The sequence below is a fragment of the Malus sylvestris genome, chromosome 9 (assembly GCF_916048215.2).
Source record: "Malus sylvestris chromosome 9, drMalSylv7.2, whole genome shotgun sequence".
Classification (NCBI taxonomy): domain Eukaryota; kingdom Viridiplantae; phylum Streptophyta; class Magnoliopsida; order Rosales; family Rosaceae; genus Malus; species Malus sylvestris.
The window spans coordinates 13,190,621-13,206,357 of record NC_062268.1 but is presented as its reverse complement, the minus strand read 5'-3'; the positions used below and the strand labels follow the sequence as shown (position 1 = coordinate 13,206,357).

The 15,737-nt window shown below is 37.1% G+C and overlaps 3 protein-coding genes across 14 annotated transcripts; 1 reads left to right on the top strand and 2 right to left on the bottom strand.

The window, feature by feature from the left end:
* Positions 1–1,569: 1,569 nt before the first annotated feature.
* LOC126634226 (V-type proton ATPase catalytic subunit A-like) lies at positions 1,570–7,136 on the top strand. Its single transcript, XM_050304731.1, has 20 exons — positions 1,570–1,833; positions 2,338–2,464; positions 2,606–2,661; positions 2,745–2,801; positions 2,991–3,102; positions 3,203–3,240; positions 3,367–3,468; positions 3,698–3,754; positions 3,856–3,927; positions 3,999–4,100; positions 4,185–4,247; positions 4,329–4,461; positions 4,789–4,895; positions 5,097–5,291; positions 5,395–5,481; positions 5,612–5,716; positions 5,947–6,044; positions 6,176–6,254; positions 6,547–6,635; positions 6,716–7,136. The coding sequence occupies exons 1-20, from the start codon at positions 1,756–1,758 to the stop codon at positions 6,828–6,830; spliced, it is 1,872 nt and encodes a 623-aa protein (XP_050160688.1). The 5' UTR covers positions 1,570–1,755; the 3' UTR covers positions 6,831–7,136.
* Positions 7,137–7,874: 738 nt separating this feature from the next.
* On the bottom strand, positions 7,875–9,648 carry LOC126634228 (uncharacterized). 2 transcript variants are annotated; one of them, XM_050304733.1, is made up of 3 exons: positions 9,551–9,648; positions 8,810–8,961; positions 7,875–8,312 (listed from the first exon to the last, which is right to left on the bottom strand). In XM_050304733.1, exons 2-3 carry the CDS (start codon positions 8,955–8,957, stop codon positions 8,047–8,049), a joined length of 414 nt encoding a protein of 137 aa, XP_050160690.1. In that variant the 5' UTR covers positions 8,958–8,961; positions 9,551–9,648; the 3' UTR covers positions 7,875–8,046. The 2 variants fall into 2 exon arrangements, with proteins under 2 accessions (XP_050160690.1, XP_050160691.1); XM_050304734.1 differs by having other exon boundaries at positions 7,875–8,306.
* Positions 9,649–10,187: 539 nt separating this feature from the next.
* LOC126634224 (putative pentatricopeptide repeat-containing protein At1g16830) lies at positions 10,188–15,448 on the bottom strand. 11 transcript variants are annotated; one of them, XM_050304721.1, is made up of 8 exons: positions 15,377–15,448; positions 15,145–15,272; positions 14,662–14,987; positions 12,499–14,590; positions 11,774–11,930; positions 11,287–11,398; positions 11,060–11,204; positions 10,469–10,729 (listed from the first exon to the last, which is right to left on the bottom strand). In XM_050304721.1, the coding sequence occupies exon 4, from the start codon at positions 14,572–14,574 to the stop codon at positions 12,583–12,585; it is 1,992 nt and encodes a 663-aa protein (XP_050160678.1). In that variant the 5' UTR covers positions 14,575–14,590; positions 14,662–14,987; positions 15,145–15,272; positions 15,377–15,448; the 3' UTR covers positions 10,469–10,729; positions 11,060–11,204; positions 11,287–11,398; positions 11,774–11,930; positions 12,499–12,582. The 11 variants fall into 11 exon arrangements, with proteins under 11 accessions (XP_050160680.1, XP_050160678.1, XP_050160686.1 ...); XM_050304729.1 differs by lacking the exon at positions 15,377–15,448 and having other exon boundaries at positions 12,499–13,734; positions 14,470–14,590; positions 15,145–15,353; XM_050304723.1 differs by lacking the exons at positions 10,469–10,729; positions 15,377–15,448 and adding an exon at positions 10,188–10,389 and having other exon boundaries at positions 15,145–15,353.
* Positions 15,449–15,737: the final 289 nt, after the last annotated feature.

The following is a 15,737-nucleotide window of genomic DNA, read 5'->3' as shown; positions in this document are numbered from 1 at the left end:
CACAATCACGAAATTTTCCGGATATCCAAAAAAATGATCTCGTGTGAGGATCCTTTTCCCCACCACACCTTCACCTTCGTCACAAATCTAATTGAAAAAAAATCAAGAAAGGTTTGTGACATGGACCATAAATAATATTTAAAAATGTTGACCAGAAATAATATTTTTAAAATGTTGAAATAAATATCAATCTCACTTTCTCAAGTAATGTGTTGAAAAGAGTTGAACTTGGATATAAATAAACTGATATTCGGAAATTCTAAAACGCATCGGTATATTAGACGTTTGAATTTATATAATTTTAATTTAATTGTTTAAGCATATATGCATCTTACACACCGATTTAAAATTACAAGTTGACCATGTTCATTTTGTAAATGTAAACCCAAGTTGAAACACACTCATGGAACTTCGAAGTTTATCACTGGTGAGGCAAAAGATGTGGAGAGAGTTCAATGACAACACTGATAAAAAAATAATGATACATATACTATTTATTTGGACTATATTTTATAACACATGAGTTGAATTATCATTTAAGTGCTTAATTAACTAACTTATATTTTTTTTATTAACAACACATCATATGACATATAAATGTGGTCTAAGTAGATAGTATCCATAGCATTTGCTAAAAAAAAAAACCAAAAACAAGAGATGAAATTATAGCAATGGTTTCTTAATTTTAACTCAATTGGAGTAATGATATCTCAACTAAAAATTCGTGACCATTAGTCATTTAATTCATCAAGATGTGCAGTTATGATTATTTTTGTCAATTCTATTAGAACTTCTATCAAAATGAATCACATGTCATGCATGTGAGGCTGAATCAAGGGGTAAATATGGGAAATTAGTGAGAAAATTGATAGAATTGTGCCTCAATTTTAACCCAATTGGAGAAATGATTCCTCAACTTTAACCCAATTAGAACAATGATATGTCAATTTAACCTAATTGTAGTAATGATCTCTCAATTTTAACCTAATTGCAGTAATGAGTTTTCCAACACGACTCATTTTGACCGAAAATCTGATGGAGTTGACAAAAATGTCATAAATATATGTTTTGATAAGTTAAGAGCTAATGATCATGAATTTTTAGTTGAATGATAATTGTAAAGTTAATGAACAATTATTATAATTAAAAAAAAAAAAAAAAGCACTTTCGCGGAAACTTCATTAACCAGGCACATGGCAAAATACCTTTGGATCCTCTGGAACAGCTCCACTCAAGCAGTTTTCACTTTTCACCACGTCATCAGTAATCCATCAGGATCTTTTGGTGAGAATATTAAGGATTCATAAATTATATTCGTTCATCATATATTACATGGTCAGTTTTTATCAAGTATTATTTGTATTTAATTTTAAATAAAAATATTTAAAATGATTTCTGATCACATGATATATGACTAACAGATCTTCGAAATTCTCACCAAGAGAATCCGGATTCATCAGTAATCTTCCAAATTGTGAACCCCAATACGTGGCGGATTCCCACCAGATCGCGCGCAGTTAAGTAAATACAATCATCCGCATGGGATCACACTCGGTGCTCTATGTGCCAATTATACCGATCTCATAATGACAGTCCGTGTCCTCTGAAAGCTTTCCCTCTTTATCTTCCTGCTCTCCACTCTGTCTGTAAATTTCAACTCTCTCTCAATCGTCTCTGCAATTCGGTCGGAACCCTAGAGTTTTGGTCGAGCTTCGAGCCTCAGATATCAAAATCTCTGCCCGATCCGCGCCCAAAATGCCGGCGGTGTACGGTGCCCGATTGACCACCTTTGAGGACTCCGAGAAGGAGAGTGAGTATGGCTACGTCCGCAAGGTTCGTTCCACTTCCACCCTTGATTTGAACGGATCAGATTCATTGAATTCGATATCAATTCGATCTGTTGAGTTTCTGTTGCTATTGAAGTGATTGGATCAGTGCTCTGTTGCTGTGAATTTTGTAATTATTGAGACATAAAGGTTGATTGAAAAGATATAGTTGTGTGTAATTAATCCAAGAACTTGAATTGATGTGTTCATTGTGATCAATATGTTTAATTGATCGATGAATTTTGCTGATATGATTTGCATTGCTTCCAAAATTGAGTGATTCGTTAACCGGAGTAGAAAAGAAATGGTAAAGTTTAATTTGTTCAGTACTTTTTGTTGCGCGAGCAGCAAAAGTTTAGTAATTTTCCACTACTTTAATGGCAAATCACATCGATCTTCTCTTTATTGGGTTTGTTGATTTGATTTATGTACGAAAATGTTTGGTTTTAAGTTTATATTTTTGTATGTATTGCGGCTGGCTAATTGGAGTTGGCAAATATATAATTGACAGGTCTCTGGACCAGTCGTGGTTGCTGATGGCATGGCTGGAGCTGCTATGTACGAGTTGGTTCGTGTTGGACATGATAATTTGATTGGTGAAATTATTCGGTTAGAAGGAGATTCTGCCACAATTCAAGGTTACTTGTTATTTCTTGTTCATCCTATCTTGTTTGCAGTCATATCTATTCATGTTTGGCATCCATCGTTTCAGAAAAGTAAATAATCAGCTAATTTATGTTTGTCTTTGGTATAACCATAAGTTTTTCTGTCCATTTCAGTTTATGAGGAAACAGCTGGGTTGATGGTGAACGATCCGGTTCTACGCACTCGCAAGGTGGGTTTGACGTCTTGTTTTACCCTCTATGTTTTCTGTTGCTTTGACTGCATCGGCTAATATTTTGTATTTTGGTGTTTCAGCCTTTATCAGTGGAGTTGGGACCTGGAATTTTGGGAAATATTTTTGACGGAATCCAGGTTTGTTTACATTACTTTGCAGCTATCCTTTTTTCTATACTGTGTTACGAACTTATCTATTCCATTTATACTTCGTATTATCTTTAGTCAAAACAAAACCTCAAGAATTTTGAGAAAAAATTATTGATTGGAACAGTTTTTTATGCTTACTCGCTTCTTTTCTTATTGTCTTTTTCTTTATCATGACAGAGGCCCCTGAAAACTATTGCAAAGAGATCTGGTGATGTCTATATCCCACGTGGTGTATCTGTCCCAGCTCTTGACAAAGATATACTTTGGGAGTTTCAACCTAAAAAAATAGGTAGTTTAAATCAAATTTATGTATAGCTGTTTAGCCGAAATAAAAAATTGATTTTAATATGGCTCGTTTGATTTTGAAAATTTTAAACCACGGATGGCAGGTGAAGGTGATCATCTTACTGGTGGAGACTTGTACGCTGTAAGTTCCGTAGCATTGAACTCTTGGTTTGTGAAAGACTTTTTGAAAGATATTGTACTACTCAAGTACGATCATTTTCGTTCGAGTTGCATTTAAGTTTGGGCATGTGTATCTTTTGCATCGCAGACGGTCTTTGAAAATAGTCTGATGGAGCACCGAGTTGCACTTCCTCCCGATGCTATGGGAAAAGTTACTTACGTCGCACCACCTGGTCAATATTCATTGAAGGTTTGATTATGACTTTATTAATATTTGGTATCCATTTCTCTGATCATCATTTTAACTAAAAATTTACTATAATTCTGTGAACATGGTTTCTTTAGTATATTAGGAGTATGTAAACATTTGCATGTATATACATGATACAGATGTTTGTCTTTATAGGGCAAGCACTACTGGAGTCATGAATGGATTTTCTTGAACTTTGTGAGTTGACAATTCCTATATGCATTTGCAGGATACTGTGTTAGAGCTTGAGTTTCAAGGACAAAAAAAGAAATTTACAATGCTTCAGGTCTGTATAGTTTGCTCTTTGACTTGTGGTTTTGGAGTATTTGTGCTTACTGAAATGGTCATTATTGTAAACTGTATTTAAATTGGTTTACATAATTGCAGACTTGGCCTGTACGTACACCTAGGCCTGTTGCATCAAAGCTTGCTGCTGATACCCCTCTACTCACTGGGCAGGTGATTATATTTTTGCTTTATAGATTCTTCTATCTTTTGGGAATAGTGGTTCCTGACAATTTTTTTGTCAGCGTGTTCTTGATGCCCTTTTCCCCTCTGTTCTTGGTGGGACTTGTGCCATCCCTGGGGCTTTTGGTTGTGGAAAAACGGTTATTAGTCAAGCTCTTTCAAAGGTAAAAATATGTCATTATTTATTAGAGATTTCCTACAGTTATTTGTGCACTGGACCTCATAGTAGATGTTTTTCTTGAGTGCAGTACTCAAACTCAGACACTGTGGTTTATGTTGGTTGTGGAGAACGTGGAAATGAAATGGCAGAGGTATGTATTCTATAATCAGATCATTTGTTACACATTTTGACTCTCTTGGATGTGATCAATTCAAACTAATTAATGATCCAGGTGCTTATGGATTTCCCTCAATTGACAATGACTTTGCCTGATGGTCGTGAAGAATCTGTCATGAAGCGCACAACCCTTGTGGCCAACACTTCTAACATGCCTGTGGCCGCTCGTGAAGCTTCAATCTATACTGGTAAACCTTTTAAGCTATGTCTCACTAAGGTTCCACTGATCTATTAAAAACTTTTGGGTGCAAGAGGATGATATGCTGTTTTTATAAATCTGCACGATTTCATTCTACTTCACCACCTTTGATGGTCCATTACGTATGCTTGGAAAAGCATAGACATAGCTATGGCTCAAATAAAAATGAACTCTTCTATTGAATTTTTCTGGGAAAATTTACTTAGATAGGTCAACTTCCATGCTGATGTTACTCTTTTTGTGTGGTGAACCGAGTCAAACTATTATTTTAGGAATTGTTTTCATATTCTTCGCCTTTTCTCTCTGAAATTTTCAGGAATCACTATTGCTGAATACTTCAGAGATATGGGTTACAATGTCAGCATGATGGCAGATTCAACATCTCGATGGGCTGAGGCATTGCGTGAGATTTCTGGGCGGCTGGTAATTCTCTCTCTTATAATTTATTTTTTTGCAGGATTCATTTTTATTGATTTGTTGTCTCACTTTCCTACACACACAAAATATGTCATGCGGCATATTCTTCTTTCACAAACTACTTTGGAAGTTTTTTCTTTTTTCTTTTTTATACATGAAATATAATATTCATCCCCTTAATGGCATTTCTCTTGCTTTTATATATAGGCTGAAATGCCTGCAGATAGTGGATACCCTGCTTATTTGGCAGCACGTTTAGCATCATTTTATGAACGGGCTGGTAAAGTAAAATGTCTTGGCGGGCCAGAGCGTAATGGCAGTGTGACAATTGTTGGTGCTGTTTCTCCTCCAGGAGGAGATTTCTCAGACCCTGTGACATCTGCAACCCTTAGCATTGTTCAGGTATATTTGCAATCTCATTATTATGTATGAAATTACAAATAAGAGGTTGTTCTTGATACCTTTTGTGATTCTCATCAATGGAAGTATACCTTTTCTTTTCCAGGTTTTCTGGGGTCTGGACAAAAAACTTGCCCAGAGGAAGCATTTCCCCTCTGTGAACTGGCTTATTTCTTACTCGAAGTACTCAACGGTATGTTCATAGACTGTTACCCCTTATCATTTAATAAAGGCTCCCCTTTGTTGGTATCACTAACTGAGCGGTATTAATTGTTCATTCCTTTTTGCTGATTGTTAGACTTGTTTCTGTATGTTGTTTGCAGGCATTAGAGTCTTTCTATGATCAATTTGATCCTGATTTTATCAACATCAGGACAAAGGCACGTGAGGTTTTGCAACGAGAAGATGATCTCAATGAAATTGTCCAAGTACGTCTTTCTTTACTTGTAGTATGGATTAAAGGGTTTTCCAATCCCAAAAACAGAAACTGTTTCATTTTTGTACGTTATTTGTATAGAGCTGAACTATAAGGTACTGTAATATTCAAGACAGGGACCTTTAGATTTTCTGTCGTATCAGATTGATATCTGGTGTGATAGATATTCAAGTTTTAGCTGATACATACATTGTCATAAACTGGTGTCTTGGGTTACTGCAGCTTGTAGGAAAGGATGCTTTGGCCGAAGGAGATAAGATCACCTTAGAGACTGCAAAGCTCTTGAGGGAGGATTATCTTGCGCAGAATGCATTTACTCCGTGAGTTCCAGCTCCAAAGTCCTCTCTTTTGACCTATATATGTTTTAATTATTCATATGTTCCTTCTGTTTTAATTTTGGTTGGGCCCGGTACAGTTACTCATCTTTTACATGTTTTTCATGGGTGGACAGATATGACAAGTTCTGCCCATTCTACAAGTCCGTTTGGATGATGCGGAATATCATCCATTACTTTAATCTGGCCAATCAGGTGAACTGTTTGTCCATTTCTTTCCTTTTTTATTATGACCTACGATGTTTGCATTAGCAATATCTTTGGATGTCTGAAGAATCCGTCTCTAGGTTGATAGAATTTTTTTTTGTTCTCGTGTTCATAATGTAAGGAAAAGAGGAGTTGTTATCATTCATTGTCTTCACATACACAATTTTTTTCACCACAATTAAGCTTTATATCGTACATAAAGAACAACTGAGTTCACCTTGAAATGGCTTTAATTGAATTAGAAATGGTCGTCTGATGTTATGTGGCGTTCAATACGCAGGCTGTAGAGAGAGCAGCTGGTATGGATGGTCAGAAGATAAGTTACAGCCTAATCAAGCACCGTTTAGGAGATCTGTTTTACCGCCTGGTGTAAGTAACATCACAATGCTTTTACAACAGGAAACGTTTCAAATCTTATTGGTCCTAACCCTCTTACCGGTGACATGCAGGTCCCAAAAGTTTGAGGATCCGGCAGAAGGGGAAGAAGCTCTTGTGGCCAAGTTTAAGAAGCTACACGAGGACCTCACAAGTGGTTTCCGTGCTCTTGAGGATGAAACCCGATGATTGAACATCTCGAAACAATGAGCTTTAGATTATTCGAGTGGCTGTTATAAAGTCGGGTGGCAACACAGTTTGAGTTACCGTGGATTTATTTATGTTGTGCATGAAGAACGACAGCGTTAGGTCTTGTGATGCCACTCTTGCCTTGCTCATGTGGCACTTGTTCTAGTCGGAATGTGTAGTCATAGTTTCAATTATTGTATTCCTGTCATTCCCTTGGGGATTTTTCACCCAGAATAAGAGACTGGATCCCATTCCTTGTTTATGTATTTAAACAATAAGGTATGCATCATTTCGAGTTTTCGGTTCGCTCGACGGTTGTCATTTCTCTCGTTTGAATCTCCCATTTTTAAGACTCCGAGTTGACGAAGCAAGCGAAGAAAAGAAAAGATGAAAGTAAAACGAACTGCCTGTATCCCAATCCAAAAAACCGTTTCGAATGGCGACGATGAGCCTACACAGTGACTAGTTTCCACTTGATTTGCCAAACGAGAAAGTAACCATGGAAACTGCTAAGCTCATCTCCTCAGGAGATGTCAAAATTCTAGGCGGAATGTCATTGTGCGTATTTGACATCAAAAGTCTATCCAACCAAAATGTTATTTGCTGATTGGATTTGAAGACTTTGTGATAATGAGTGAAATTTGACATCAATGTCAAATTTATTTTTAAATAATTTAAATGACAGAGTCCCTTATTCCACTACATTTCAACCAAGTTTCAACATTTTTTAATAATTATGACCATTTAAAACAATATTTAAACAAGACTAACATTCGACAATTCGGTTGAAGAAGTGACATAAGACTTCCGACTGCCACATCAGCCATCAATTGTAATTTGATTCTTATAATTTGACATTTACTTTTAAGATGGTCTAAGAAAGTAAAAGGCCTGGTCATTCTTTAGAAACAGGCTAACAGAAGCAAGTTTACTACTTTTCAACCTAGCAATGACATTGACATGGCCATACCAAGGTTTAGCGGAACAAACGGAATTCAGAAAACCCTAAGACGTAAATGAGTACTACAAATTACAAAAGCAAGGTTCAAATAAAATGTCATTAGTAGGAATCGATTCATATCCCAAGCAAACACTGCCACATTGAATACAAAGCATAAATTGACGTCCGCATGAATTAGACCATATACATAGTACTGACTTGAAATGAAGAACGAGACTCGATCCTTCGGCTTTCACATTCATAGACTTCGTCGAGTTAGCCTGGCCCGACTTTAGGAATGTCATAATGCTCGCTCATGTTTGCCAGATATTGGTTGAAGTCTTGAATTCTGTCACGGTGGGACTTGTTTGCTGTCTTGGCCAACCTGTGATTATCAATTCTCTCTCTCTGTTCTATATATCGTCTCTCTGCAGGTGTGAGAAGATCACCGTAGTGAGGAGCCTTCCCCTCCTCACCTGATTTGTGCGAATCGTTTATTTCTTCCTCATCGGGATTGGTTACTTCTGTACTTCCATCTACACCTAATACCATATTGAATGACTAAACTCAGACAAAAGGGAAATTCGAAACAGAAACGGCATGGCAAAGAGGAACCAAAGTAAACATCAATACAATACTTTTTTTTGTTTTTTATTTTAGAAAACAGCATTGGACATTGTTACTGCCTTGCATATAAAGTACTAAAAAATGACTAAATCAACGAATCAACGAAACCAATGTCTTCTCGTTCTTTTTTTTTTCCAAAACAAAATCATTGTCGTTGAAATTCCATCAAGTCTAGCAATGGATGGTCCTGGTGATGAAAGAACCATTGTTCACACACAGAGTTGATAAATATATACTACTAAACTAAAAATTAATCTGATGTTACAAAAAACAGTTTTTTATTTTTACAGATTCGTGTGCGGTCAAACCTTTCTCAATTTGCATGACCATGAAATATGAGAAAAATACAGGATATAATATTCAAACCCAAAAGAGAAAACAGTTTTAATTTGATATCAAAGGGATAACTTACCAGCTGAGAGCTCAGTTTCCGTTGCAATAGAAGTTTGTTCTTGATGTTTCTTATGCTTCTTTTTCTTCTTCATTCCAGCAGCCTTCACATCCAGAGCCTTTCCCTTGAGCTTCAGCTTCCCACCAACGACATTCTCATACGACGACATGTTTGTGTCTATAAGATCAAAGTACACAAAAGTTATGCTACACAAACACGAGAGCGATGAACGAAATGGCAGAGAGCAAACATAAGTGGAAAATGAACGAGCTCTCTCAACAAAAAGGCAATCAAATCACAGGTAAGTATTAAACTGTCCCAGTCTCCCAATAAACAAATAAACTCAGCTATAACAAGGGCGAAATATGAAACTATTTATCGACCTAAAACAAATAATTTCCTACAGAATCAAAGTCAATTGAACTCAGAAAAACCTCTGGAAAGTAAAACATATACAGAGGAAAAGAACCCTTGGTTCCGGGATATTAGGTTATCTAAGAAAAACAATCAAACCCCAATTTGTTACTCCTCAATTAGATTTAGATACCAATTTCAGCCAAGCTCAAATAAACCCAGAAACCCTAATTCTTAGTAACTGAATTGTAGCAGCAAGCATCAAATTTGCCCCTCCCTTCATCTAAGAACCCATCAAATCAAACGAATAACCACATTAAAACGGACTAAAAATCAAGAAAAAATACCACAAAAATTCTCAGATGAATCAATTGAGAAAGCAGAAAGCAAAGAACCCTAAGATTAAAGATTGTACCTGAAACAAAAGAGGAGTGCTTGATCTCGATCGCTTTGGAATTTCACAGAAGAATGTTTTATCATAAGTTTTACGATTCACCAAGATTTTGTGTTCGATATGGACCCCGAAGAGTCTTAGGTCTTTGCTGTTATATTTTAAACCCGCTTTCTGATGGCCCGACCCATTTTTTAAATTTCGGACTCTTTTAGAGAGCAGTGTTTTTTTTTTTTTTTAAATGAAACGGAATGAGTTCACTACAAATTGTCGTCCTCCCGGTTTAATAATAAAATATTTTGTGCAGAAAAATTTATAAATGACTTTATACTATTAGACCGAAGATACAACCGTTATAGTGAATCTCTTTCGTATAAGTCTATTTTTTGAGCCATGGTTCCCATTCTTAAGACATTATGATGGTTTTAATTTCGGGAGATGCTAGTTTGTTGGTGGTATTGGATTTTTCTTACTGTGAATAGGTAACAATTTTATTATTATTTTTTGTTTGAAAGCGGTCAGGGCTAAAAGCCCAAACAAAACTAAGCAACAATAAATCTAGATCGAGACATCCTAAGTCGATCTTCACGAAGAATACTAATCTAGATCAAGGTGCTTGTAAGCAACTAGCTATAGTAAAAGTGAAAGACGGCGTGGCGCCAGCAATGCAACTGTTATGGACGATGAAAGTAGTACCACCACAGGTCCACAAGGAATGATGGCTTATAACCAAGACCAATACATGATGCCAATGAATTGGAACCACATGTACCCTCCACCGTCCGTATGCGAACCCGCATCCGTTGATGAATTACATGCCATCAGATTGAAAAGCAGCAACTGATCCTTACACTATCTGCAGTGATGACAACGTCAATGGTTGCTCTATCATGTAGACAATCTCGCTTGAGATACAAGTGCAACACCAGAAAATATTTTTATGTGACAACATGAGCATGAAGCTCATTCGATTTAGAATCAACAAATTTCTAGCAAGTGCCTTGCCAGTTTTACATTACACGAGCTTGGCTTAATGCACACGGTACAGTGAGGACTGCATATTAAGGAAGGCTGAGTGTACAAACGCATCAGAGACACCGAGAGTTGGCTTAATGCTTTGGCGCGGACGCTAAGTACCATATCATCCAAGACTAATAGGAATGTGGGTAGGTTGAACATCTTTGATATAAACCCATCTGCAGAGTCAGCAATGATTTTAGGAAAAGCACCAGCTTCTTTTTCAGATATATATGCATGAAATTAGAATGCGTCGTGCAGAGTCAGACCGCTTTTTCAGCTTAGTCTTCCAATAATTTCATTTGGCTGCTACATCATTTAGTACATTTACACGATACTGACTGTGGACACACTCTTGGCCTCATATGATTAATCAATTCTATGTTGCATGAAGTCAAGAAATCACTACTCTACTCACTCCCCTTGTTCGACAAAAAGCAGTGAGACTATAGTATTCAACTATATTCATACGCAGTGTTATAAATACAAAATAAAACTGGAACACTCACCATTCTGAGGTTTTCTTTTTTGACTGCACCATTCTGAGGTTAAACGAAGGTTTATCTTTGATTCCCCGTATGTGGTAGCGTAGAAGCAACTGCCTGTGAAGATACAGACGCATTGCAACTCTTCTGTCAGCCAGCATATACCAAACTACACATAGTATGAGATAAGAATCACATTATAAGTTTCAGAAAACCAAAAACCTCTAAGGGTTTCAGACAAGAACACGCACCTCTAATAGAGCTTTTCTCCACACCAAGCATGTTGCTTTGCGAAATTCTTGGTTTTGCCTGTCATTTCATACTTGTTGCAGATGCACAATCCCCCACAACATAAAGTGCTAGCTAAGAAATGTGACAAATGATAAGAGGAAGAACTGAGAAGAAAAGAACAGATGAATTGATTTTAATTTGTACTGCTAGGTACACTTGTAAACTTTAGCTAAAATCCAAATTTGCCAGATTCGAAAAGCTGCAACCTCACTTTGACAACGTAAAGTTTTTATTTTTCTTTTGTTCCCCTATGAACATTTCATAATTCATCCAAACAACCTAAATGGTAACCAAAGTCTAACGGTTAACCCTGTTTTCTCGCATTATCATTGAGCAGCCATAACCCCACAATAACTACCATGTACATGACTGACATATACATATCAATATTCACCCAGGGAAGAGCATACTTCAAAATATGGAAATAAGGTGACGATTAGAACACACCTTCAGAAATTCTGCAGAAATATGATGATTAAATTCACAATTTTAATAAACTGGGCAAACTAGTGATGGTTTGTAGGATGGTTGACCAGGTACATATCTGGAGAAGTATAAATGGATGGCACCCACACCGGGCAACTCCGATGAATATAGAAGCCAGCTGCCAGAGACAAACATACAATGAATCGTAGTGAGATGAAGCATGCAGATGGCGCTTTACCGCAGTGGCGGAAAGTAATTAGTGAGATGAAGCATGAACTGAAACAAGTGAAGAATGGAAAACAAAGTCTTGAGTTTTGCCCCTTCCCTTATTTAGTCTAATAAATTGTGCAAGATCAGTGAGATATACCATTCTTAAAAGTTATAAATTTGTAAAATTATAAGATATGGCACCTTTTCCCCGAATTATTAAAAAACACGTTTCCCTTTTGGAAAAAGAAAAAAAAAATAAAAACAAAAACTATCAAACAAGTTTCCCTTTTATTTGTTAGACTAATATGTCTGTTCAATTCTAACTTGTGTTCCTAAGAAGTAATAATTGAAAAAACACAAGTGTTTTTGGAGTGAGCAACAAGCTCATGTTTGGAATAATCAAAGCTACCAATGAACAGAATATCCAAAAGAAATTCTTAAATTCAAATTTAATGTTTTAAGAATTAACCCCAAAGGCCAAAGGCAATTCAAAGACAACCAATTACACAGGATAGAAATTAAAGTTACGGAATTACCTTTAGCATGCTAGATGAAATACCGTTTAAATCATCAATTCCAAGAGAAGACATTGAAGAGGCAGATCTCAACCATTATAAATCTCAACCCATTGAAGCAGCCACATCATAAACGTCTTCAGAGACAGATGTCTCCACAGATAAGCCAGTTTCTGAACTAAAGCCTAAATATGCAACGAGGCCATCATCTACTTTCACGCCTTCAGCAACTTCGTCGGAAAGTAATTCTTGCACTACCTTGGAAGATATCAAACCCAAACTTCTCATCTCAATCCATAGTTCAATAACTGAATCAGAATGATATGGTCTACAGAGGAATTTTGATAATCTCAAGAAAGTATTGGAGCCCAGTTCTACTTTTGCTTCTATCATCTCTTGTAGCATTAAATTAACCATATTAAGATCTCTTTCTTTAACGAAACCAGAAACCATTACATTGTATGTATGTGCAGTAGGAGCCAAGCTGACCTCCTTCATCTGGCGATAGAGTGACCAAGCCTCTCCAGCTCTACCACCCATAAAGAGCCCAATAATGGCAACTGTGTATGCTACAACATCAAGTGTGAACCCCTCTGCAACTGCTTTTCTAAACACTCTAATGGCCGCATTAAACTTACCAACCTTTATAAGCCCATCCATGACCACAGTATGAATGTAAGCATCCTGTCCAGGGAAACTCCGGAGAATCCCATGGTACACATCAACTGCTTCGTCAACTCTTCTTGCCTTACACAACCCATGTACCAATCCAACGAAAGTATACTTATCTGGTATAAGACCTCTATCAAGCATATCATTATAATACTTCACGGCAAGAGATGGAAACCCAGCCTTACAAAAATAACAGAGAAGTGAGTTGCAAAGCAATAAGTCAACTTCTATGTCAAGTCCACGAACCAACTTGGGTAACAGATGAAACCTCCTAGACAAACATATGGTGGATAACAATGAAGATACAGTACAAGAATCAGGAGCCAAGTTTCGTGATCGCATGCTAACAAAAACATCGATGGCATCATCACACCTCCCAGCCTTGGCAAAGGAGTCTATTAACACATTACAAAGAACAAGGTCAGGGGCATATCCTTTAGATTCAATAATATTTAGAATATTGAATGCTTCACTAACCATATTAGATTTTAAAAATCCTCTGATTAAAGTCGTGTACGTTACAATACTAGGAGAAGAACCAGTCTCAACCATCTTCTCCAATAACTGACCAGCCGCATCAGGTCTCTGCAATCGACAAAATCCATTCATCAACATGCTCCAAACATTTACAGACACAACGTTGCCCAAAGTAATCAGTAGGCCCAACAATTGATGCGCCTCCACTATATTATCCATTTTGCAAAAACAGCTCAAAATCATCTCAAATGTCTCAACTTTTGGGTGATATCCCCGCCGCAACATCATTCTCAACATATCTCGAATGTGACATAAATCCTTCAGATTGCATAAATTACACAGTGCAATGTTATAAGTCAAAAAATTTGGCCTTCGGGTCTCTTTCAGAAACTTAATAGCTAAATCCCCATGCCCAATTTTGAACAACGCATCAATGATTACGTTACGAGCAAATGTGTTTGGAATAAAACCATAAGTACCCATTAGCTCAAAGGCCTCAAAGACCATTGTATACATTTCGCCACGCCAAAAAATCCTCAACAAGAGTAAGAACGTTTGAGATTTTACAACACACCCCATGCTCTCTAGTTCCCTAATAATCAATTGAACTGTTCTATATTGTTCCATCATGCGCTTGATGACACCAACCATGTGATCAATCACAATCTTATTGTGAAAATAATTACGTTGACCGGCACACCACAAGAAGAATCTCAGTGCAATCAAATCAGAAGAGCAGTTCAATAAAGTGGAATGCACAACTTGATGATTGAGAATGAGTTCACTTTTTTCTCGGTAAAAAATTTTCGGGAAATTCCCCTGGGTTTTGTTAGTTGGACACACCTTTGGCGATGAAAAGTGGCAGATTGGCAACATGCGCAGTGCTTTGATGATTTGGGTTGGCCCTCTGTGCAGAAAGCAATACCTAAATCTCCATACTTTTTCCATGAAAGTTCAACTTTTCCTGCAAACCAAACGCTATATAAGAAAATTAGGAAAGACCGAGAGAGGATCAACAATATGGATTTTTTCTACTTTACCTATATAGAGTTTTTCTGATGCCTAGGATTGGACTGGTTAGCATAACTATATCCCATGTACGGTGAATGAGATCAATGAGTCGGACCAAAATCCATGCTTTGTGGCCGCATTTCCCCCACCTATCTAGGCGTTGTCCCTCGGTGAACCGCTTCTTCTTCCGCGAAGATTCAGACAAAAGCTTAGGTGGGATCTGTGACCTTGATTTGGCAGCAGTTCAAAAACACTATCCATCTGAGTGAGTAGGAGCAGGTCGACTCCGTATTGCCGCGGAGCAGCTGCGCCTCTGTCGCTGTTTCTTCTTGATGTGCCTATTCGTGTAGCTTCAGAGAAATACGAAATTATTATTTATCCCCCCCCAGAATGCAATCCAATCAAACTCCTAAGGTTTAGCAGATACACACACGTACAGATACATATGCATACACATACACACACACACACACACACACACACACATATATATATAAAGTTACTTACTTTCATCTGCTTGGCACTCATACCCCCTGAATTAGTGCAGTATGTATGAATTAGCTGAAGAAGAAAAACCCTTTTCCCCTTTGGAATTTGAGAGCCAACCCACCAAAAAACCAAGCCTCCAATTACATCTGCAACCCACCACTCATACAATAAAAACTGAATAAAAAAAAACCCATCACATTTAACAGCAGCAGAAGCAAAAGCAAAAAATCAAAAGCGTATAGAGAAGTACCTGAGGAAGGAGGTGGCGCCGACTGGAGAAATCAAAGGGAGGATTGAAGAACAACAATAACAAAAGTAAGTTGGGCTTTTTCTTTGTGGGCTCAAAATGTATAGCTACAAGAAAGTAAGTTGGGCTAAGCCCAAACTACGGGTCCAGCTTAACGCACGCCAACCCTCTTGATTCTTGATTATAAGTAGTAGTTTTGTATTTAATCTATTGGGTCTCGGATTTAAACTCTTTTTATCTGTTTAATATCTATTAATTAATAAAATACTCATTGTCAACTAAAATCCTATACTAATTAATAAAACACTCATGGTTAACCAAAATCCTATAAAATTACCAGTTTAACCCTCTAATTAAAACAGAA